This window comes from Pipistrellus hanaki (assembly GCF_964339955.1).
Source record: "Pipistrellus hanaki genome assembly, chromosome: 7".
In the NCBI taxonomy this organism is placed as follows: Eukaryota; Metazoa; Chordata; class Mammalia; order Chiroptera; family Vespertilionidae; genus Pipistrellus; species Pipistrellus hanaki.
The window spans coordinates 49,945,385-49,965,401 of record NC_140509.1 but is presented as its reverse complement, the minus strand read 5'-3'; the positions used below and the strand labels follow the sequence as shown (position 1 = coordinate 49,965,401).

General features: G+C 40.7%; 1 protein-coding gene across 5 annotated transcripts in view; it reads right to left on the bottom strand.

Annotated features, from left to right (window-relative positions):
• Nucleotides 1-20,017, bottom strand: part of GRIK2 (glutamate ionotropic receptor kainate type subunit 2) — a 526,713-nt gene that overhangs the window by 504,009 nt on the left and 2,687 nt on the right. For 4 of the 5 annotated variants that reach the window (XM_084889359.1, XM_084889360.1, XM_084889362.1 and 1 more), the window contains exon 2: nt 17,756-18,183. In XM_084889359.1, coding sequence (XP_084745485.1) covers nt 17,756-17,870 — 115 coding nt within the window. In that variant the 5' untranslated portion in view covers nt 17,871-18,183. Of the gene's footprint in view, nt 1-17,755; nt 18,184-20,017 lie in introns of those variants that run through there. The other variant, XM_084889361.1, reaches the window with a different exon arrangement.

The window sequence follows — 20,017 nt, the reverse complement described above, 5'->3', positions numbered from 1 at the left end:
TCCATCCCTTCACAGGCTCTTTACATAGGAGACTTTCATTTTTTATAAAGCCACTCATTACACAAAGAGGAAGAGAGATACACAGAGAATAGGATGATTATGGGTAGAAGAAAAAGGAAGTGAGTACTTGAAAAGGAAGGGCGATGGTAAAGATCATACACCCATATAAAGAATAGATCATGGGATAAAACCAAGTAAGAGAAAACTAAAGCAGGAGTAAGGAACCTTTTTTCTCCCAAGGGCCATTTGGATATTTATAACATCACTAGGGGTTTGGTGCATGAAATTTGTGCACAGAGTTTCCTCAGCCCAGCCTGCCTCCTCTCACAGACTGGAAGCCCTCAGAGGAAGTCCTACTGACAGCTTAGGCCCACTTGCTATGAGGAGCAGACCTTAGCCACAGTCTGGCCTCCCTCTGTGGGAGGCGACTGTGCTGATCAGGGGAAGGGGACAGCCCCATCACCCCGCTGCTGCAGCCACTGCCAGTCACCTCAGCTGCCAAGGTGTTTTTGTCAACACAGACTCCAGTCCCTTGCCTTTCATAGAATATAACATTTCTTTTCTTTTTTTTTATCCTCACCTGATGATATGTTTCCATTGATTTTTAGAGAGTGTGGAAGAGAGAGGGAGAGACAGAGAGAAACATCAATGTACAAGGGACACTTCTGATTGGTTGCCTGATGCCAGGGAGGAGCCTGTAACCTAGGCACATAGCCTTGATCAGAATTGAACCCGGACTCTATGGTCGGCAGGCCAAGGCTCTATCCACTGAACCAAACCGGCTAGGACAGGATATGGCATTTCTTAGCCTCTCCAGCAGCAAACCCTTATTTTTCCCTCCAGGAGTGAGGTGGAAAAACCCTAGATCATCTTCTTGGATTCTTATAATCCAAGTTACCAAGAACACTGCAAGTGGCAGCATCAGGGTGTTTACGCTTGAACTGGTTTTGCTCATTGGATAGAGCCCAAGCTGCAGACTGAAGGATCCCAGATTTGATTCCTGTTAAGGGCATGTATCTTGGTTGGGTGCACATTCACAGTGGGGAGTGTGCAAGAGGCAGCTGATCAATGTTTCTCTCTCATCAATGTTTCCAACTGTCTATCCCTCTCCCCTCTTCTCTGTCAGGTTAATTTACATACTCACTCCTGATTTGCTGGTGAATATAGCAGAGGTATGGTCAATTTACACGTTTCTCTTTTATTATATAGGATTCTTAGGCCATACAAAGTTATCAACTGAAAAATCAACCTGCTATGCCTCCAAGCAAGATTCCACACTCTGTTCCATGCTTCCATGTTTCTGGATCCACTAGGTTCATCAGTTCATTTTGTTAATTAGATTCCACATATGAGTGTGATCATGTGATACTTGTCTTTCTCTGACTGACTTATATCACTTATCATGATACTCTCTCCAGTCCCTCCATGCTGTTTCAAAGGGTAAGAGATTCTTTTTTACTGTTGCATAGTATCCCATGGTATAAATGTACCACAGCTTTTTTTATGCACTCATCTACTGAGGGGCATGAGGGTGGGTGGATGGGAGGTAATCAATCAAACTGTATGCATGCCTGCATAACCCATGGATACAGACAAAAAGGTGTTAAAGGCATGAGGTAGGGGGCAAGGGTGGGCTGGAAATGAAGAAATAGGAGACAATCATTTGCAAAGGTTGGAATCTTAGACTTTTGCAGAGTAGTGTTTTGAATCATGAAACTTGACCCTAAATATATGCAGTACCTATAGACACAGACAATAGGGTGGTAAAGGCCTGGGGCGGGTGGGAACCGAGCGGAGGGGAGCAATAGGGAGAAAAGAGGGAGGAGCACATCTATCATACTCTCAACAATAAAGGTTAAAAAAAAAATGATACAAACATCAATGGAAAAAACTACCCTTCCTCTCACACCTCCATGTATACTCTAGTACCAGCCCATAAAAGGACTGTTACACTCGGCACAGACCACTTCATAAAAACAGGCCCTTTAATGTGCTGCCAGAGAGCAATAAAAGATTTCTTGCTTGTCTATGGAGATTGTAAGATTATGTTGGGCTGGATGATAGAAATACAAATACTTGCAAAAATATTGTAAAAACATAGCGATCATCCCAGATCGCTATAGCAAAACCCAAGTCAAGCAGCAGAGAAAAACCTCCCATGCTATGCTATTCAGCTGCAACTCATCCCCACCGCTATAATTACCGGTGCCTGCCTTCCTCCTCTCAGATCTGGGGATAAAAGCCGAGGGCTGAATTTGTATCTCAGCTGCACAAAAGCTGAAGCTAATAGTCAATAAACACATACAAATTGCGTTTGACAGACAGGCAGTTGTAGACTATAGAGCTAGCCTATTGTTCAACAGCTCTTCCACATTCAACGTTTCAGGATAATAAAAAGGGGAGGGATGCTTTTGGATGCTTTCTAAGTGTAAGGATTTTATTTCATTTAGTCCCACAAACAACTGTATACCTGAGGGACTCGTATCCTTAAGTAAAAAAAATGAGACTAGAAGGTTGAATAACTTGCCTTAGATCACACACCCTATACGTGGTGAAACTGGTTCTGGGATACTGATCTTTCCAACCATGCCTTTTCCAGATCAGTCTGGAATTGGGCTCCTGGCTATAATAGGTTGTGTTTTTCACAACATAAACTCTTCTCGAAGAAAATACATGGCAGTGTTCCAAAGAGAATTCTGCACCCCCATCCTCTTAGGGGAAGGAGAAGTGATTAAATTTTAAGATTCAACTGTGGCTGTATCCATGTGCCGGCAAATCAAAAAATACTGACCTTAAAAGCAATCTAAAAGGTTAAGAAGAACACATCGTGGTAACCAGAGGAGGGGTGTTTAGGGGGGCATGGAGTGGCAACACATAGTATCTCTGTCTTATTAAAATGGAACTAAAAGTATTTGTGCTGAGGTTGTATAGACTCTATTAGAGGATGGGGTAGTGTCTACCAGTTGTGGAAGTTCGCATTCTAACAGAGTGTAAACTGCTCTCAGGCATTTTGCTGTGCTAACGTTGAAATCACTTTCCACTCTCTGAGTGGGACAAGAGGTACCTCTCCCAAGCTGCTCTCAGATACAGAAGCCAGGAGAGCCCCTCTGATTTCCCATCCTGAGATCACAGCCTCAGGCTGCCTCAAAGGCTCCAGCCACACATTCTCATACCATTTTTCCTAGGCATTTATGAAGCCTTAATGTGTCCGATTGTGTGTGTGTGTGTGTGTGTGTGTGTTTTAATATGATCTCAAATAAATAAAACAAATAAATCTACTATTGAAGAGTATGCCCTTTAAAGAAAAACCTGGGTAAAGTAAGCTAGCAACAAACCCAGAGGAATTACCAATTTCCAAATGTTAATTGTTATGTGGAAGAGGCTTTTGAAGTTCAATTTAATTTCCTGAAAGCCCCAAACAATTCTATTTCCCCACAGAAAATAATTAAGCATCAGGGATGATAATGTGATTAGCAAGTAAAACACCTGGAATTTCCTCAGCAAATCAGAAAGCAAAGAAAGGACTTCTGTGAAACCACATCGCAAGCCACAAAAGCCCAAGCTAATAGAAAATAAACACATAAACGTGCACTGAAGAGCCATCCTCATTCTCGGAAGCAGACAGGGAGGGCCAGAGCTACAACTGCACAGAAATAATGTGCCATTCATGCACCTGTCTAGAGGTCTACTGAGTCCTGGTTGATCATCTGGGCCCTTGTATTCTTAAAGGGCACCCCATGGCCTGCAGCACCTCATAGGACTTGGGTGAGGGTCCAACCACATTTGTGAGAACAAAACAAGACCTAAGTGAGCCTAAACCAATTACAGAAATCAAGCATTTTTTGTGGAGGGAAAAATCATTAAATGGTTAACTGATTCATAGATTATGTTAACACTTTTTAGGTTCTTATAACCTAGGCACTTCACTAAGTACTACATATGTTTTCTCTTTTAATTCCAAGAATAACTGGGCTGGATAATGTTACCATTGCCATTTTACAGGTACGTAAAAACTTAGAAAGATGCAGCAGCATGTCTCAATCATAAAGCTCAAAAGGCAAGCGAGTCAAGTTCAAACTCAGGTACATTCATGCTCATGGCCCTGTAATAGAAGAACTGGCTAATAAATGAGAAACAGCTACATAAGAAAAAGTCAGCAACTGCTACACAAAAATACTTGATTACAGGAAAAATATTCACAATAAAGCATTAAGTGAAAAAATTGAAAACATATATAGTAAGATTCAAGAACAACATGTCACTTATGGGGAGGTTATGGGTGATATTTATTTTCTTCGTAATTTTTCTATATATTTTCCATTTTCTGCAATTAATAGTCATTACTCTTATAATCAACCAAAATATTTTTGTTTTGTTTTAATTTTGAAAAGCTAGCAAACAGAAATAAAATGATAACAGTAGTTTGGGCTGAAAGCCATAATTGGGACAGGTTTTATTTTCTCTTTCACACTTCTTCATATATTTCAAATGTGTTACAAAGCATTCCTTCATGGCCACAAAAATGAAATTAAACACTCTATAGAGCTTCTTTCTAGAATGTTTACTTGGATGCCTGTGTTGGAGACTACCAGTGGTCCTTCAGTATCCCTTCTCCTTGTCTTCTATGGGAATACATGCAGAGATTTTCTGCTGGGCATTTTCTGTAAGAGGACTCTAATTCCCATCTGCCATTCACCCAGGTAAAGCCATGGGACTAAGTAAGTTCCTACCAATAGGATGTGAGGTAAAATGGTATGTGAAACATCCAGAATATGTTTGTTCATACTGCTGTTGGGAAGGTTTAAGAGATCACTAGATCTCCATTACAGACCACAAGAAGGCTATACCAGATGCCAGAATAGAGATTTTGGAAACATGGACCCTAGAAGGCTGCAGATCCACAGTACCATCTATTAACGGCCCAAGACTTGTATTCCAGAGAAAAGTGAACACCTATCTTTTGTTTTTGGATTTGGAGGGGACAAGGGAGGTTCTATGGTGTCACCAAATCTATACCCTAACCAATAGAGTACTCAAACACTTCAAATAATTTAGATGTGCCCACTCCCACCCCACCTCCTCTCTCCATCTACACTTACATTTTAATAAATTATGTCTAACTGAATGTCAATTTATTACAGTAAAAGTTAATAAGGAAGGTTTTAAAATAAAATATTGAAAAGGAACCAAAAGTATTGCCTATTAGGGGAAAAACAATCAAACACATATTAGGGAAGTTTTCATATTTACTAAAGTTTTAATTATTTATATCTTGAATTCCAATGATCGTATAATGTCAATAATCAAAGAACTAAACTAAATACCAATGCTGGATAAATATTTGGTAAATTGAATGGCAATTTAAATAAAAACTTGAGTTAAAATTGATAAGAAGCTCTCAGCATTCTCCTTACATTACTTTATTTTCTGGTGAACAAATTTAGCCTATCTCTCTTTCTTGATAAATAATACCAAAAGAGAGGCATGGAGGTAACTTATACCAAATTGGACATTTTCTTAATACATAGTTATTTTTTTGGTTCAAGTGTTAGTGGCCTTATATACAGTAGAATAATTTTTTTAAAAAAATTGAGGCTAAAATCCTCTCCGCAGTTCACTTATGGTACTTTGAAATCTTAGCTAAGATTCTGTTCTTGTTTATATTAAAAATGCTGATGTATTCTGGCTACCTGCTAGGAAATAAAAGATGTATGAAATTCAAAGTACTTTGAGAAATTCACTTTCATTACCATTTACTTGGGGCCATCAAATTTAGTAAAGTCAGAAACTCCTACCAAAGACAATAAATGTGCCTTCTTGAATAAATATAAATTTATTAATTTTTATTCCTATTGTGAATATTTTTCCATAGCCTATATAAAAAAATTATTCTACACAAATGGTAAGGTTATAGGCATAGCACTTCTAGAACTATAATTGGATAAATATATATGAATAAAACCTACTGTGAAATTCATGCCATAAAAAAGGGTTTTTTTTCATATTTGTCTTCCAGGGGACTGCATGCCAACAGATATACTTTTTTAAATTATACAGTAACATGTTCTCAGTTGTTATTTCCCCCTCTGAACTGTTTTAATTAAAAGAACTGACAAAATTTAAGCACATATTTTTAAATATAGTTGATTCCAAATAAGAAAAGTTGGTATGATAAAGTTAACAAGGAATGGTAAAGTTAAACAAGGAATGGTAAAGTTAACATGATCAGTTTCTTCAATATTTCTCTTGAAATTATATCAAAATGTGATTATTTACAACTTTAGAATCTCTAACCAATCTATAATTGTGATACTTTTAATATATATATATATATATATATATATATATATATATATTATTGATTTCTTACAGAGAGGAAGAGAGAGGGATAGAGAGCCAGAAACATCGATGAGAGAGAATCATCGATTAGCTGCCTCCTGCACACCCCCTACCGGGGATGTGCCCACAACCAATGTACATGTTGAACCTGGGACCTTTCAGTACGCAGACCAATGCTCTATCCACTGAGCCAAACCGGTTTCGGCTATAATTGTGCTACTTTTAAATTCTGCCAGGAATTAGGCATTTCCTATACATAATTTTGTATGAAGTCCTCCAGATGGGAAGTTATGAAAATGTACTTAATAAACTGATATCTTATCTAGTAGGCAATAAGTATTGAAAACAGTTACCAATACATTTGACAAAGATATTATCAGTTTTAAAGCAGTATATATAATTAGTGACAATGCCCACCTGAAACAAATATATAAGAGCATTCTAGTTTCATTCCAAAGGTTGTGTCCAGATTTCAACTCTTGGCACCATGATCTAACGATAATGCAGAGTATACTCAGAGCATTGGGGCTGGGGCAGGGGTGGGCATGGTATTGTCCAAGATGTTTCTACTTAGACTGGGCTCTGCTTTCAGCCTAGATTCTGGACCATCTTCATGTATGCAAGCCAACTAAATTAGGTGTTCTCAATTAGAGCAAATGTCTTCTAGAATTTGTTTCTGATAGATTTGGAGACAACAACAATTTTAAATGATCTAATAATTAGGGGCTCCTTTAGTAGGAGGTTGAGAGGAAAAGGTCCCACAACTATATATCATCTTAGACATTATTTGTAAAACAACACCTGTTTAAGATCCCTTTGGGCTGTGGGGTTGGCTGCATGAGTATGAATATTCTAAATTCTTAAGTTTTAAAGAATCAGTCAGCCCTTTGGTATGCTGACAGCCCAACACTGTGTGTGTTCTGTCAGGGATGAAAAAATATCAAAACAACCCTTATCTCAAAAGTCACTTATTGTTTTTCATAGCCTAGTCATAATTATCAATTGCCTATTCATAAAGCTTATGCACATGCCCATTAAGAGGAAATGCCAGGCTGGTGCAGCTCAGGGGTTGAACATTGACCTATGAACAGAAGGTCATGGTTATATTCCTGATCAGGGCACATGCCCAGGTTGTAGGCTCTATCCCTGGTGGGGTGTGTGCAGGAGGCAGCCAATCAATGGTTGTCCCTCATCATTAATGCCTCTCTCTCTCTCTCTCTCTCTCTTTCTCCCTCTTTCTTCCTCTCTGAAATCAATAAAAATACATTTAAAAAAGAAAAAACAAAGAGAGAAACTGCCATGCTGGTATGGCTCAGGGATGAGCATCCCATGAACCAGGAAGTCAGAGTTTGATTCCCAATCGGGGCACATACCAGAGTTGCAGGATTGACCCCCCTTGTGAGGCATGCAGAAGGCAGCCAATCAATGATTCTATCTCCTTTTTTTTTTTTCTCTATCTCCTTTCCTCTCTGAAATCAATAAAAACATTTCTTATAAAGAGAGACTATATTTTAAGGTAAAAAATTCCTTAGAATTATCAAGCTCAGTGATTGACTCAATATAACTAGGAATTCTCTTCTGTTTCTTTTAAGTACATTAGTTAAGAGTTTCCTTAAAAACTAAAGGTATTATGACTATGCAGTTGTGAAACTATGGAATTGTGAAAAATGACACATTTTAAACCACAGAATCTCCAGATTTGGGATCTAGGAATTTAAATTATGTAATGCTCCTTCCATTCGGAGTGAAACAAGATTTGAAAACCATCAACATAATCAAATTTTCTGGCCAATGTTTGAATCTAGTCTACAGAATCCCTACATAAAACAGACATTTTAAAGGAAGCAAAACCAGAATTAGATTTTAATGAACAGTTGACATATTGAATAAAAAGGAAGAGAGAGCCAAAACCAGTTTGGCTCAGTGGATAGAGTGTCAGTCTGCGGACTGAAAGATCCCAGGTTCGATTCGGGTCAAGGGCATGTAAATTGGTTGCGGGCACATCCCTGGTGGGGGGTGTGCAGGAGGCAGCTGGTAGATGATTCTCTCTCATCGATGATGTTTCTAGCTATCTATTCTTCTCCCTTCCTCTCTGTGAAAAATCAATAAAATATATTTAAAAAAAAAAAAAAGAAGAAGAGAGATGCATTTTAGAGAACAAGCTAGGATGAGTGATTGGAAAATTACCCCTAGTCTCTAAGAATGCTTCCCTGAGGGATCAACCCAGAATCCTCAGGAAAAGATGACTTAATGGAACACTGTTCTGCCTTCACCCACCAGAAGTAGGAACTCAGATCTGTCTTCACATACTCCAACATCATCTCTACCACAGTGCAGAAGTGCTTCCAGGAATACACACACAAAAAAACGATTTACAATAGAGAGTATTTTTCAATCTGCATTTAGTGCATTCCTCCTTTAGATTACCAAGAAAACCTTGAGACTTCCTCTCCTTCATCCTACTCCTGACAGTTGGCAATCATTGATCCAAAACCTCACCATCCTCATCATCCAGGAAATTTTCCTTATAAACTCCATATTCTGAAGTTTTGAAAATGTTAAAAAAAATTCCAAATATAAAATTATTCTTACGATTAACTGGAAAAATTTCCCTATTTAACCATTTCCTTTGGCCATATGTTTAGAAAATTATTCCTTTATTTCCTTTCACAAATTCACTTAAGAAGCATCTGTGATCCTATACCAAGATCCTAGACAAGAATGGGTCCTTTGCTTTCATTTCAGTAAGACAGAGAAAAGAGACCCAGTTATTCTTCATAAAATTCAAGCAGCAGACTAAGAAACCACTTGACTGCTTGTTAATTACCAAGTCAAGTCCATCTTTTTACCTTCAGTAACTTTCCAGAGCCTACACACAGGTGTCCAAATCCTGTAACCTAAATATCCAAGCTCTGAAAAAGCAAGACCTTATCTATTCTCTGACAGGGCTGGTCTATTCCCTGTCCCAAAGCTCACTTTCTTAATTTCCTTTTCTCTCTCTGATGAATCATTCTTTCTCCCCTTCCCTTTCACACAGTCATTTTCCCTGTAAAAATGCAAGCTCACAATATTTTCCATTATACAACTATTATAGATATTTTCTATACCACTTAATACTTTAAAATGCATATATCTTTGTTTTTAATTGGATTACAAACTCCCTGAGGTGAAAAGCTGAGTCTTGGAATTCTGTTTACCTGACACATAATATATATTCAATTATTATTTGTTGAATGAATGAATATGGTGAAAGCTTTGGACACAGGAAGAAAGAAGGCCTATGCAGCATAGGAGAGTGGGAGGGAGAGAATTAAAGAAAGAAGAGAAAAAGAGAGAAAATGGATATATATGGGATGCTGTTCTATGAAAGAGAAGGTGGAAACAAAGTAGACAAACATCTAGAGGAGCCACCAGCTCTTCCTAAAATTGATGCAAAGCACAGAGTCAAAAGTTCACTGGGAAAATGATATAATTCACCAAAAAATATATATATATATCACAAAGCTGACAGAACATTCATGTTTTGAACTAAAAATATGACACTAACTAGCAAAGACTTTAAGAACAAGCTACTTAAATGTCCTTGGCAATTCATTTCTAAACTCAGAATATTAGACTTGATGATCTCTACAGTGCCCTTTGGCTTAGGTAATAGAGAAGTCTATGGTTTTCCTTCATCTTAGGAGAGCTTTCATTTCATTTCTTCTGGGCAAAGAGGGACCTGAATACACTGAAAGCTGTGAACTGAATACAGAGTTTTCAATTAATTTTAAAAAATGGGAAGGGGCAGGATTAAAAAGACAACACAAAACAGAATACATGCCTAAGACTGTATTAAGGCAGAATATTTCTTTAGCGTTTGCTTTGCTTGTTGGATCATTCGGGCTGAACAATATTCTCATTGTGACAGGTGAATGACTCAGAGCTAGGGACAGAAATGGGAATTAGAGGCAACACCTTCCAAACACTTGCTCACTGACAGACAAGTAACTTACTGGTATTGGTTTAAAAGAGTGTGAAAAGCATTTAAAAATCCTTTTGATTGGGAGGAGATATATCAATAACAATGTAAAAATATCAGTGACATCTTATTTAAGATAATCGTATATGCTCAAAGATTTGGACTAATTCAAGCAAAAAGATCAATTTATAAAGCATTGTGATGTCTGGCAGTAAATCCAGAAAAGACTGTATTAAATGGCTTCTCTCTTTTATTCTCAGCCTCCCCCTTCAAATCAGTGCTAATCACTCAGTACTCCCCTGGGCATCTGATATTTTCTTTTGTATCTGAGCATCTCTGTTACAGATAGAATCGATTGATTTAATAAACTCACCCTAACTTTACAGTGCTCTCCCTTACAGAATATGCTTGTCTTAAACAAAGGCCATGGAACAGGGCAAATGCTTAACCAAAAGGAAGGACAGGATTACATGTACCAGTTGGGAAAATATCTGAAAGTCACAATTTCCTAGATCTTTTCATAGCTTTACACATAGCTCTGTAGTTTAGTGACCCAGCTCTCTACCAAATGCAGAAAAGAAGTTGTTTTTAGTTAAGGAAAGAAAGGGTTTAAATCAATCTATAGGCAGATTCTACATGTGAGTGCAGCTGTGAATGGAGAGGAGCCTCCAAGGTCTAATATAAAAACAAAATGAAAGACAAATCCTGCAGAAAGATTTTGAGGGTCTTCTTTAATGTCCCACTCACATTGGTTTTATCCGATTAGCTAATTTTGTCACTTTAAAAATAATGCAATATAAAGTTTTTTGCCCTAAAGGTGTGAGGCAAGAGATAAATAAGCCTTATTTGTTTGGGGATCAATAAGAACTGAGGAAATCATGTGTTTTAGAGAACCTGTGGAATGTGGGGTGGGATGGGGGGTGAGAACTGGTGACCTTGGGGAGGGGTGACCACATCCAACCAGATAGCTGAGTGCTCTAGGTTGGGGCAACCCTGAATTTTTTAAGCAGTTTTTACAATTATGTGCAATTAAAATTTGGGGGATTTTTACATAAAAACTTGGGTTTGGGGTTTTTCTTGAATAGTCAAAGGATCTGGCAATTTTGAGTAGACAATCCCACAAGACAAGAAACAATTGCAGAGAACAATCTTATCTGGGATTGAAGCTTGACTTTCACCTTGGCATTGTTCTTTAGTGGCCCAACGTAAAGCAAGGAACTGCCCTTTTTTCTGAGAACAGAAGTAAGCTGAATACACTAAGTATGGTAGCCTTCAATGCAAAAGTTTCAGTAAGAAAAAAGAATAAGATTAAGACGACAACATAAAACAGACCAAATACCTATGACTATTGAATCTGTAGAACATTTCCTTATTATCTCTGCAGTTTCTCTACTACAGATAAGCTTTGTTTATAAGAAAAAATTACCAATAATGAAATTTTAAAAGTCTAATTGGTTCTTTACAAAAAGTTACAGAAAAGAAAGAATTCATCATCAATAGTTATCCTCAACACTCTATATACTCTCAGAGAATGTTAAATGTCTTTTGTTTTTCAAATAAGAGAGACATGTAAGTCAGCTCTGAGAATCATTTTCTTATTGAAACTTGTTCCTAAACCTAGGTTCACAGTATAAGATGAAGGTCTAAAGAAATTTTATTTAACCTACATTAAATCTTGATAACGCACTAATGAGTCTTTTAAAGAGATAATTTTAATTCCCCAATCTTCAACCATAAAGACTATATAGTGCTAATCTGCCTTGCCCTTTCCATTAAACTTGTTAAGGGCGTTCTATTTAGTCAGCACCCAGAATGGGCCATTAAAATTCTTGTTCGGTAAGAGTTGTGTTCAGGGCTCTGTTGTTTTAAATTCCATTAAATCCAAATGGTCTTTATCGCCCCATGACCACCGTGACTTCAATCAGCCAATTTAATTACCTTACAAAATTGTCAGCAGAAGCAGCAAAGAAAAACAGGAAGCCCTATGACGTTATCAGATTGAAATTTCCCCCTTCGGTGTTTAATCTAGACCAGTCAATAATGATGATGTGCACCTACTTCTTCCCATTCAGGAGCTTTTGACCTTACCTTTCATGCTAAGATTTAGGGTTTAAGATTCATTTAAAGCACTTCTACTACCTTAATAACTGGTAAAATTGAAAGTGCATAGAGGATAAAAGCTTCACCAGTCAAATGCAAAGCAAACCATTCTATTTCAATACATCAGACCATCCTACTGTGGAAAACCTAGTATCTCCTACAAATCCAGGCAGTGCAGATGCAGTGGATTAATGGCGTAAGTATACCATTGAGTGACAGTGAACCACTTTCTACTTGGTGTGTCAAAAATGGACACTGATGATTTCCAGGGAATAAATGTAATTGGTGCTACAATACCTCGGTAAAATTCTAACAACAGGAGAAAATGAATTCCTCTCACTAGAGTATCTATTACAGAACAGCACATTTTTATTACAGAAATTCTGATAATTAAAAGAAAATCAAAGGTTGTCATCGTTATCATAGACAAAACTATATTTAAAGGTGAATACTACACCCCATGTTTGTCACATGGCAAGTTCCTCCTTTGTATGAGGGCAATTCACATGAACTTCCCTGTGCTGAGTAAATGTTGAAACAGCGTCATTTGAGAATTCAGGGAATGAACACACTGCAATGATCACCTGCATTAAACCGAAAAGCAAAGGTGTCTTCTGCAGAAACGTTTCCTGACAAGTAAACCCCTTTTCACTGCTGAGAGACCACCACACAAAGCCAGAAAATGTGCAGAGCTCCATGTGTCTGGTTGGAAAAGGGGAGCTATTTCTGGAGGACGAAAATACCATTTTTCAATGTCGTTTTCTGAAATGAGTGTGCCTCCTTTGATGGATCACATCAGAGTTATTCTTTGAAGCTTTAAGAATAAGTGAGAACTTATGTGAAAAATCTTTTTTTTTTTTTTTTTTTTTAACTGTGGCCGTTGTGTTTTCGATTCTTGGAAAGACTTCCCTCCCCTGCTTTCCGGAGCTCAGCTGAGCAGGTGTTCAGGCTTTCTCTGTTTCAGGCTGTGGCCGCTGTGACTGCAGTACCCCTGCCTCCAGAGAGCCAGTTTCCCTGGTTCCAGCTGTAAGACCACTCCTCCCGCCCGCCCACTTCCCCTCCCAAGGGAAGAAAAATCTCTTTCAAAGAACTTGTTCAGAGTGGCGGCTCCTAAGCTCAGTCAATTCATTCACACTCCTCCACGCTGTAGTACATCTGCTACTAATTATTTATATCTGGGATCACATGGGATGTCCAGAAAATAGGGGAATTTCCACAGGAACCCTTCCTGCTCCCTCTCAGGCCCTGGGTTTTGGTATCAGGGCTTTCCCTGAGCTGGCTGCCTTCATCTTGGGGGCATATGTAGGGGAAGGAGGCTATAAACCCTGGGCCTGGGGGAGGGAGAGAGAAGGGGCCTCACCTGGGACACCTTTTAATAAAGGCTTCCTACTGGCATGCTTAAGAGAAAGCCAGGTTGAAACAGCTAAAAGGAAGAAGTGGCCCACCACATGCTCAGCTCCTTGGAAAGAACTATCTTGGAAGAAACTGCCCATGAGTTTGTGAGAAAGTTTGGGTTGCTGCCTTTGCTCCTGGCATTCAAATGCCCGAGTCCCCAAACTCCAAGCAGGGCTGCTAGCCCTGCACAGAGCCCCATGGAGAACCAGCTTCAAATCCTCCCCACACCTTCTAGGGGTGTCGAACTCAATCAGAGAAGGGGCCAAAATCTAAAATCCAGCCTAAATCGCGGGCCGAATGGTTTACTGAACAGTCATAAACTGACAATGTCATAAACTGACAGCGGAGTGCAGTGATGACAGCGCAGTGCGGGCCACATTGCAAGGCCTGGCAGGCTGGATTTGGCCTGCGGGCCTTGTGTTTGACACATGTGCCTTAGACCTAAGAGAAGGGGGCTAACTATCAAAATTAAAAATAAAAATCTTGAAGTCCCGCGGAACCCACTTTCACTGGGAGGTGGTGGAATTGGGGCCACAGCCCCAATTGAGGATCCTGCCTCCCTCTAGCTAGCTGCAGGGCTGCCAGCAGCTTCCAATAAACAAAGGTGCCTCGTTTACATAGCACACAGGGGCCCCAAAGCTGGGCTGAGGGCATCCCAGAGCTTCCACACTTTCATAAGCTGGTGGAGAATGTCTGACCAGACCAGCCTTAGGGGAATTGACTTATCTAACTGTCCAAGATCCACAGTCTCCTAACAAGGTTAGTAGTTATCGCCCTGGAGAAGCTGGGTTATCGCCCTGGAGAAGCCAAGCTGGTGAAGCCCAGAAATTGCCACATCCAAGGAGAGAAGCCTGCCCATCCCCTTCTGAGGAGCTGACCCTGGGCTGACCCCCAGGCTGCCTAAAGCTTCCCAGGAGCCCCCAGGAGTTCCCTAAAAGCAGCTGAGGAAGTAGGCCCCTTGTGCCGCCCTACGTGGAGCCAGGCAGGTTGAGATGGGGAAGTAGGGGGCACTCTGGCATAGGTACAAGTGAGTGAAAGTTTTGGGGGCACCAGAGGGGAGTCACTGTGCCAAAGTGTGTTGGGAGTAAGGGGTAGAGGTGGGGATTAAGGAGAGAAGACTGGAGATACTCTGTCAGGTATCCTGGGCTGGGACATAGGGAACGCTAGGTGGGGGAGTGGGATAAAAGACAGACCATATAGAGTGGGTGAGCATAGTGACTGCCATGGCACTGCTGTGGTGGAGGTAGTTGGCACCTGCCAGCCACAGCTGGGTGGATGACGGAGATGAAAGAAGGGGCTGGATGCCACCTTCTCACAGAGTCAGAGGGTCTCACCCACACCCAGTGGCTGTCTAGGGGCAGCTACTCCAGGAGCAACTCCAGCCTCTTCCCTTCCAAGGCACAGGGCCAGGGAGGAGGCTCCGGTCCACTTTTCCAGCCCAAGTATAAAATAGCCTTTCTCAAAAGCGGCAGGTATGTGTTCAGCCAACCATACACTCCACACAAAACGTGTTTTCCCCAAACGAAAATGAAAATCCCACCATTGCATCAAAGTAGCCTCAACGGTGAAATAAATGTCCCAGTGATTATAATGCACACAGTCCTGCCCCCCAACTCAGGTCAGAATTCAGAGAAAATGGACCTCCACATGGAAGGTGTTTGAAGTTGATGGAGAAAATACCAGATTCTTTAGAAACTGGGCTGTTGGTTTAGGGCAGTGGTCGGCAAACCCATTAGTCAACCGAGCCAAATATCAACAGCACAACGATTGAAATTTCTTTTGAGAGCCAAATTTTTTAAACTTAAACTCCTTCTAACGCCACTTCTTCAAAAGAGACTTGCCCAGGCCATGGTATTTTGTGGAAGAGCCACACTTAAGGGGCCGAAGAGCCACATGTGGCTCTTGAGCCGCAGTTGGCCGACCACAGGTTTAGGGTATCAAGGCACTGGCGAGAAGGTCTTTACCTACCTTCCTTACTTTTTAAGGAGATTCTTAGTAAGCATTGGTCTAGGAAAATGTATTTTTGTGTGTGTCAGCTCTTTTGGAAAGCTGCTACACACTCTGCTACAGTCGCCAAGATTTTAATATGAAGATATGAAATGATCAGCGAATGTAACAATCTAATGATTCAGCAAATATTGTGCTGCAAGACCAGGACAGCAATAATTAAATCTTTAGAGTACTGGTTCATTTTTCCAGCTGCCAGGGTTCCTTTTTCCCCCCAACCCAGTCTGCACACACACTAAGGCACACTCATTCACAAACACACTTCAGAGGAGATCTCAATATTCCAAATAAATAGGTTGTACTACTCAAAATATTGGCAAAACTACCATACTGTAAGCTCTAACATGCTCGGAACAGAACAGCTGACACATTTCCAGTGATAGAGGGACCTGTTTAATCTCGTCCAAAGAAATAAGCATTCCAGTGGATGCTTGTTGCTAACAGCAACGTGCTTAAGTACAATCTAAAGGCATGAAAAAAGAAGGAAAACTACTACAGTAACAATCCAGTTATAACCCATTGTCTTTTTCCTTTTTTCTTTTTTTCTTTTTCTTCATTACCAGCCTTCTGGACTCCAGGTCTTTGTGTTGGATGGGAGAAGAGAAAAGTAGGACTCCACTATTTGAAAAAAAAATCCCTACCCTGGTTCCATAAAGCCTGAGAGAGATGATAAATTTTATCATTATAGAAAAAGCACATGGGGAGAGGAAAGCGAGGATGCTGTTGGCATAACAGGAGATGCAGGCAATCACTCCAATTTAAATGTGATTGAGTGACTTAATGTATCTGCTTTTATCTCAGAGGCACATACTCAGGATTTTATGGTCTCCTGCACACTTTGGTCTAAATCCACTTGAACTGTCAAAGGAGGCGCCCACGGTGGACGCATTTACCTAATGGGGCTGGCATTCTTCTCTCTCTCATCTCCTTAGGGGAACTTTCCCCGACTAGTTCTGCTCCTGCTAAAACTCCATCGGCCATCCAGAGCAGCTGAGCTTTGCCCACACTTCATTTCCTCCAGGCAACCCTTCTGACCAGTTGTTCCTACTTAAGTCTCGCATTTAGACTTCCCTTTGTGCTCTCAGGAAACCCCAATTCCTCAGGAGAGCAATAGATTCCCCTAATCTACAACTGCTCGCTGGACGGACTCTTTATCATGCCACCATGAAATAAAGATTTAGACTCCTGTACACAGCTCCCCTCCGCCCCAATCACCGCCGTTCATCACTGACTAGTCCAGGACAAGCAGTGTGAGTGGCAGCTTCCCGAGGAGGACTCACAAGTTAAAAGCAAACCAAGCCCTTGTCTGAGGACGCCACTTCACTCCGGCTAAGTAAAGCCTTTAACCTTAACGACGATATATTTTAAGGGCTTCGCGCCCCTCTACAGGCACCAGGGATTGGGACAGGGGTGACATTAACCGGGGGGGGGAAAAATCACTCTGATGACAAAAGAATTCAAAGGGGCCAGTGCCTCTTCACGTACAGACCTGTCCTGGTCCCAGGAAGAAGCGCTGGGATCACAACTCGCCAGAGTTAGGAGTTAGTAAAGTGTGAATGCATCAGCCCCACGAGCTGAGAGATGCTCAGCCGGGCGCGCGCGGACCCCACCGCCCGCCAAGCCCGGAGACCCCCGCGGGGGCAGGTGGCTCCGAGGCGCTGTGTCCCCAGCGACCGCGACCACCACCAAACACACACACCCATCCAACCTCCAGCTGCTTGCTTTTCTCTGTTTACATTTGTTTTTATGGGGAGGTGGAGGAAGACATGAAATCAAAGGCTCTAGGGGTTTTCTTTAAAGCCCGGAGGCCAAGGAGCAGTGGAACAGGTTGGAATGAATGGAGCCCCCCCCCCTCCCCCAGCTGCGCGGTGCGAACCCTCTGTTTACATCCGCCGCCTGCCTCCGAGCCAGACACCCAGAGCCGGAGAGAGACCGAGAGACCGGCAATCTTACCAAATCTCAATACATGTGTGGTTCCTTGGGAATATCCAATGCACAGGAAGCAGAGCAGGAGTTTAAGGGTGCGCCTGAAGACTGGATGACTTAGCATCGGAGGAATAATCTTCATGGTGTTTCCTGTGTCCACGCGCGGGGCACCCACTTCCCGGATCTAGCGGAGCGGGGAGGCTCCGGGTTCGGGTAGGAAGGAGGCTGTGGTGTGGAGTGGTGGTGGCCGCAGGCGCGATCAAGGCATGGTCACCGCCGAGAGAGGGAAGGAGTCTCCGCTTCCCGAGCCCATTAGCAATCGCTGCATGTTCTCCACTCACTGCGCCAAGAAGCAACCTTCCACTGCAAGGGATGGCGGGACATCCATGTTATTCCGGGAGCATCCGAGAGAGAGAAATCCAGTACGCACGCCCACAAGGTCCGGCTGCGCGAGCCTGGAGAAGCAAAGGAGGGGGGGAAATCAATAGGAAATCCAGCCTTGGAAACGGCCGGGGCGTCTGTAGCTGAGCTCCAGTTCCCTCCCGCACAAAAGGCGCTTTGCTCTCAAAGGTTTTGCCAGGCCCTATGCTACTGCACTGCTGCACAGCTCCTGAAGGGAAGCCAAGATTAAGTGAGAAAAATTGAGATAGCGGCTTGCCTCCTAAGGCTCCCTGCCAGCGAGCTTCCCCATATCTATTATGCAACCGATGTGATCAGCTGCCTTGAGTTACAAGAATGAAGTCGGATTTATTTACACGGGGGGAAGTGTTTTTATTTTCACTCGAGACTCTTAGCCAAGAGAGTGGCTAGTATATGCAAGCGGACTTCTTGCAATCAATTGAGGAATTGTAATAAACGGCAGGACAAGCTAAGTCAAAGTCACTTTGCCTAGGAGTTGTAAAAAAAAAAAAAGGAAGTGATGTAAGACAAAGGAATTTATTGCAAGTGTAATTTGTGCTTAAGTTGAAAAGAGGGTCTGAGTTATACTTTTAAAATTTTGTCCAGGAATGAATAAAGATCGGAGTGCAATTGGAGAGGTGAAGATAATCATTTAAAACTTTAGTGGGACATTTCTTGATTACTACCCAGGAATAAAAGTAGGTTTCTTCAAGTGGCCTTTTTTTTTGGGGGGGGGGGGGGGCGAGAATGTTGGGTTAAAATAAAAGAATCATATCTTCCCACCCATTTTAGCTCATCTACAATAATTGTGCACATGTAAAAAGACAATGTGAATTGGTGCAGCCAACTCAGAATCTTCAGTAATTTTGCCCAAACTTCTTAGGTTTATTTTTTTTAATGGAATATTTTATTTAAGAGGTGGAATGTGGGATTAGAATAATTAAGAGTTCCCAGGCAGTGACTATCTTGGCTTTCACAAGTGGTAATTTAGTCAAAGAAAAAAAAATACAGAGAATTATATTTTCTATTGAAATACACTTTACTGTTGAAATAGTTAATATGCTCTCTTCCATTCATATATAAATGGAAAATGTCCAATCCTGATATTTTACATTAGTAAGTGAAAGCAAGATGGATAGGAATAAACACATTGCTATATATTATTATTAAGTGATCAAGAAGCACAAGAGGCAAACTGTTAAGCCTGTATCTTAAAATTAACCTCTTTTTCATACCAACTAACAGGGCATTAGGTTAAACCTTATAAAAAAAATATAAAATGCCTTATTTGAAAAATATCTAATTTTTAAATAGTGATATGAGTAATCTTTCCTCCAGAAAGCAAGAAAAACAATTAACTGTTTGCAATCCACCAAAATAATTCATTTAATATTTTTTTCTTATGACACTATAAAATGCTTCTTTGAAAATAATCCTATATTTTGCAAAGGCATTAAGTGGGCATTGATTTTATTTTTTAAAATGGAGGCATAACTGCAGTGTCAAAAATAAGTATCATGAATGGCTAGTTCTGCAGTGTAGCAGTCAGTTCAATCAAAAAATTTGACTATTTGAGCACTTTAAAAGGAACACCTTGTGCTAAAACTAAGGGTATCTAGCGACTCCTTCAGTCCATGTTTAAAATGTCTCTTGTAGGCATGTACAACCCAACATGTTCTATCTTGTATTTGCCATCTCATTTATTCCATTCTATTTATTCTTTTCTCTTTTTGATTCCAGCAGAGATAATAATGACTGTGGGGGAAACAATAAATATTTTTATTTTTTATCTGTCAAATATAATTTATACTTAATACCTGAAAATAGAATGTTGTGACTAATCAAAATTCTGCAATTCTGCAGTGTAGTTGTCATTTAATGGAATTTGAG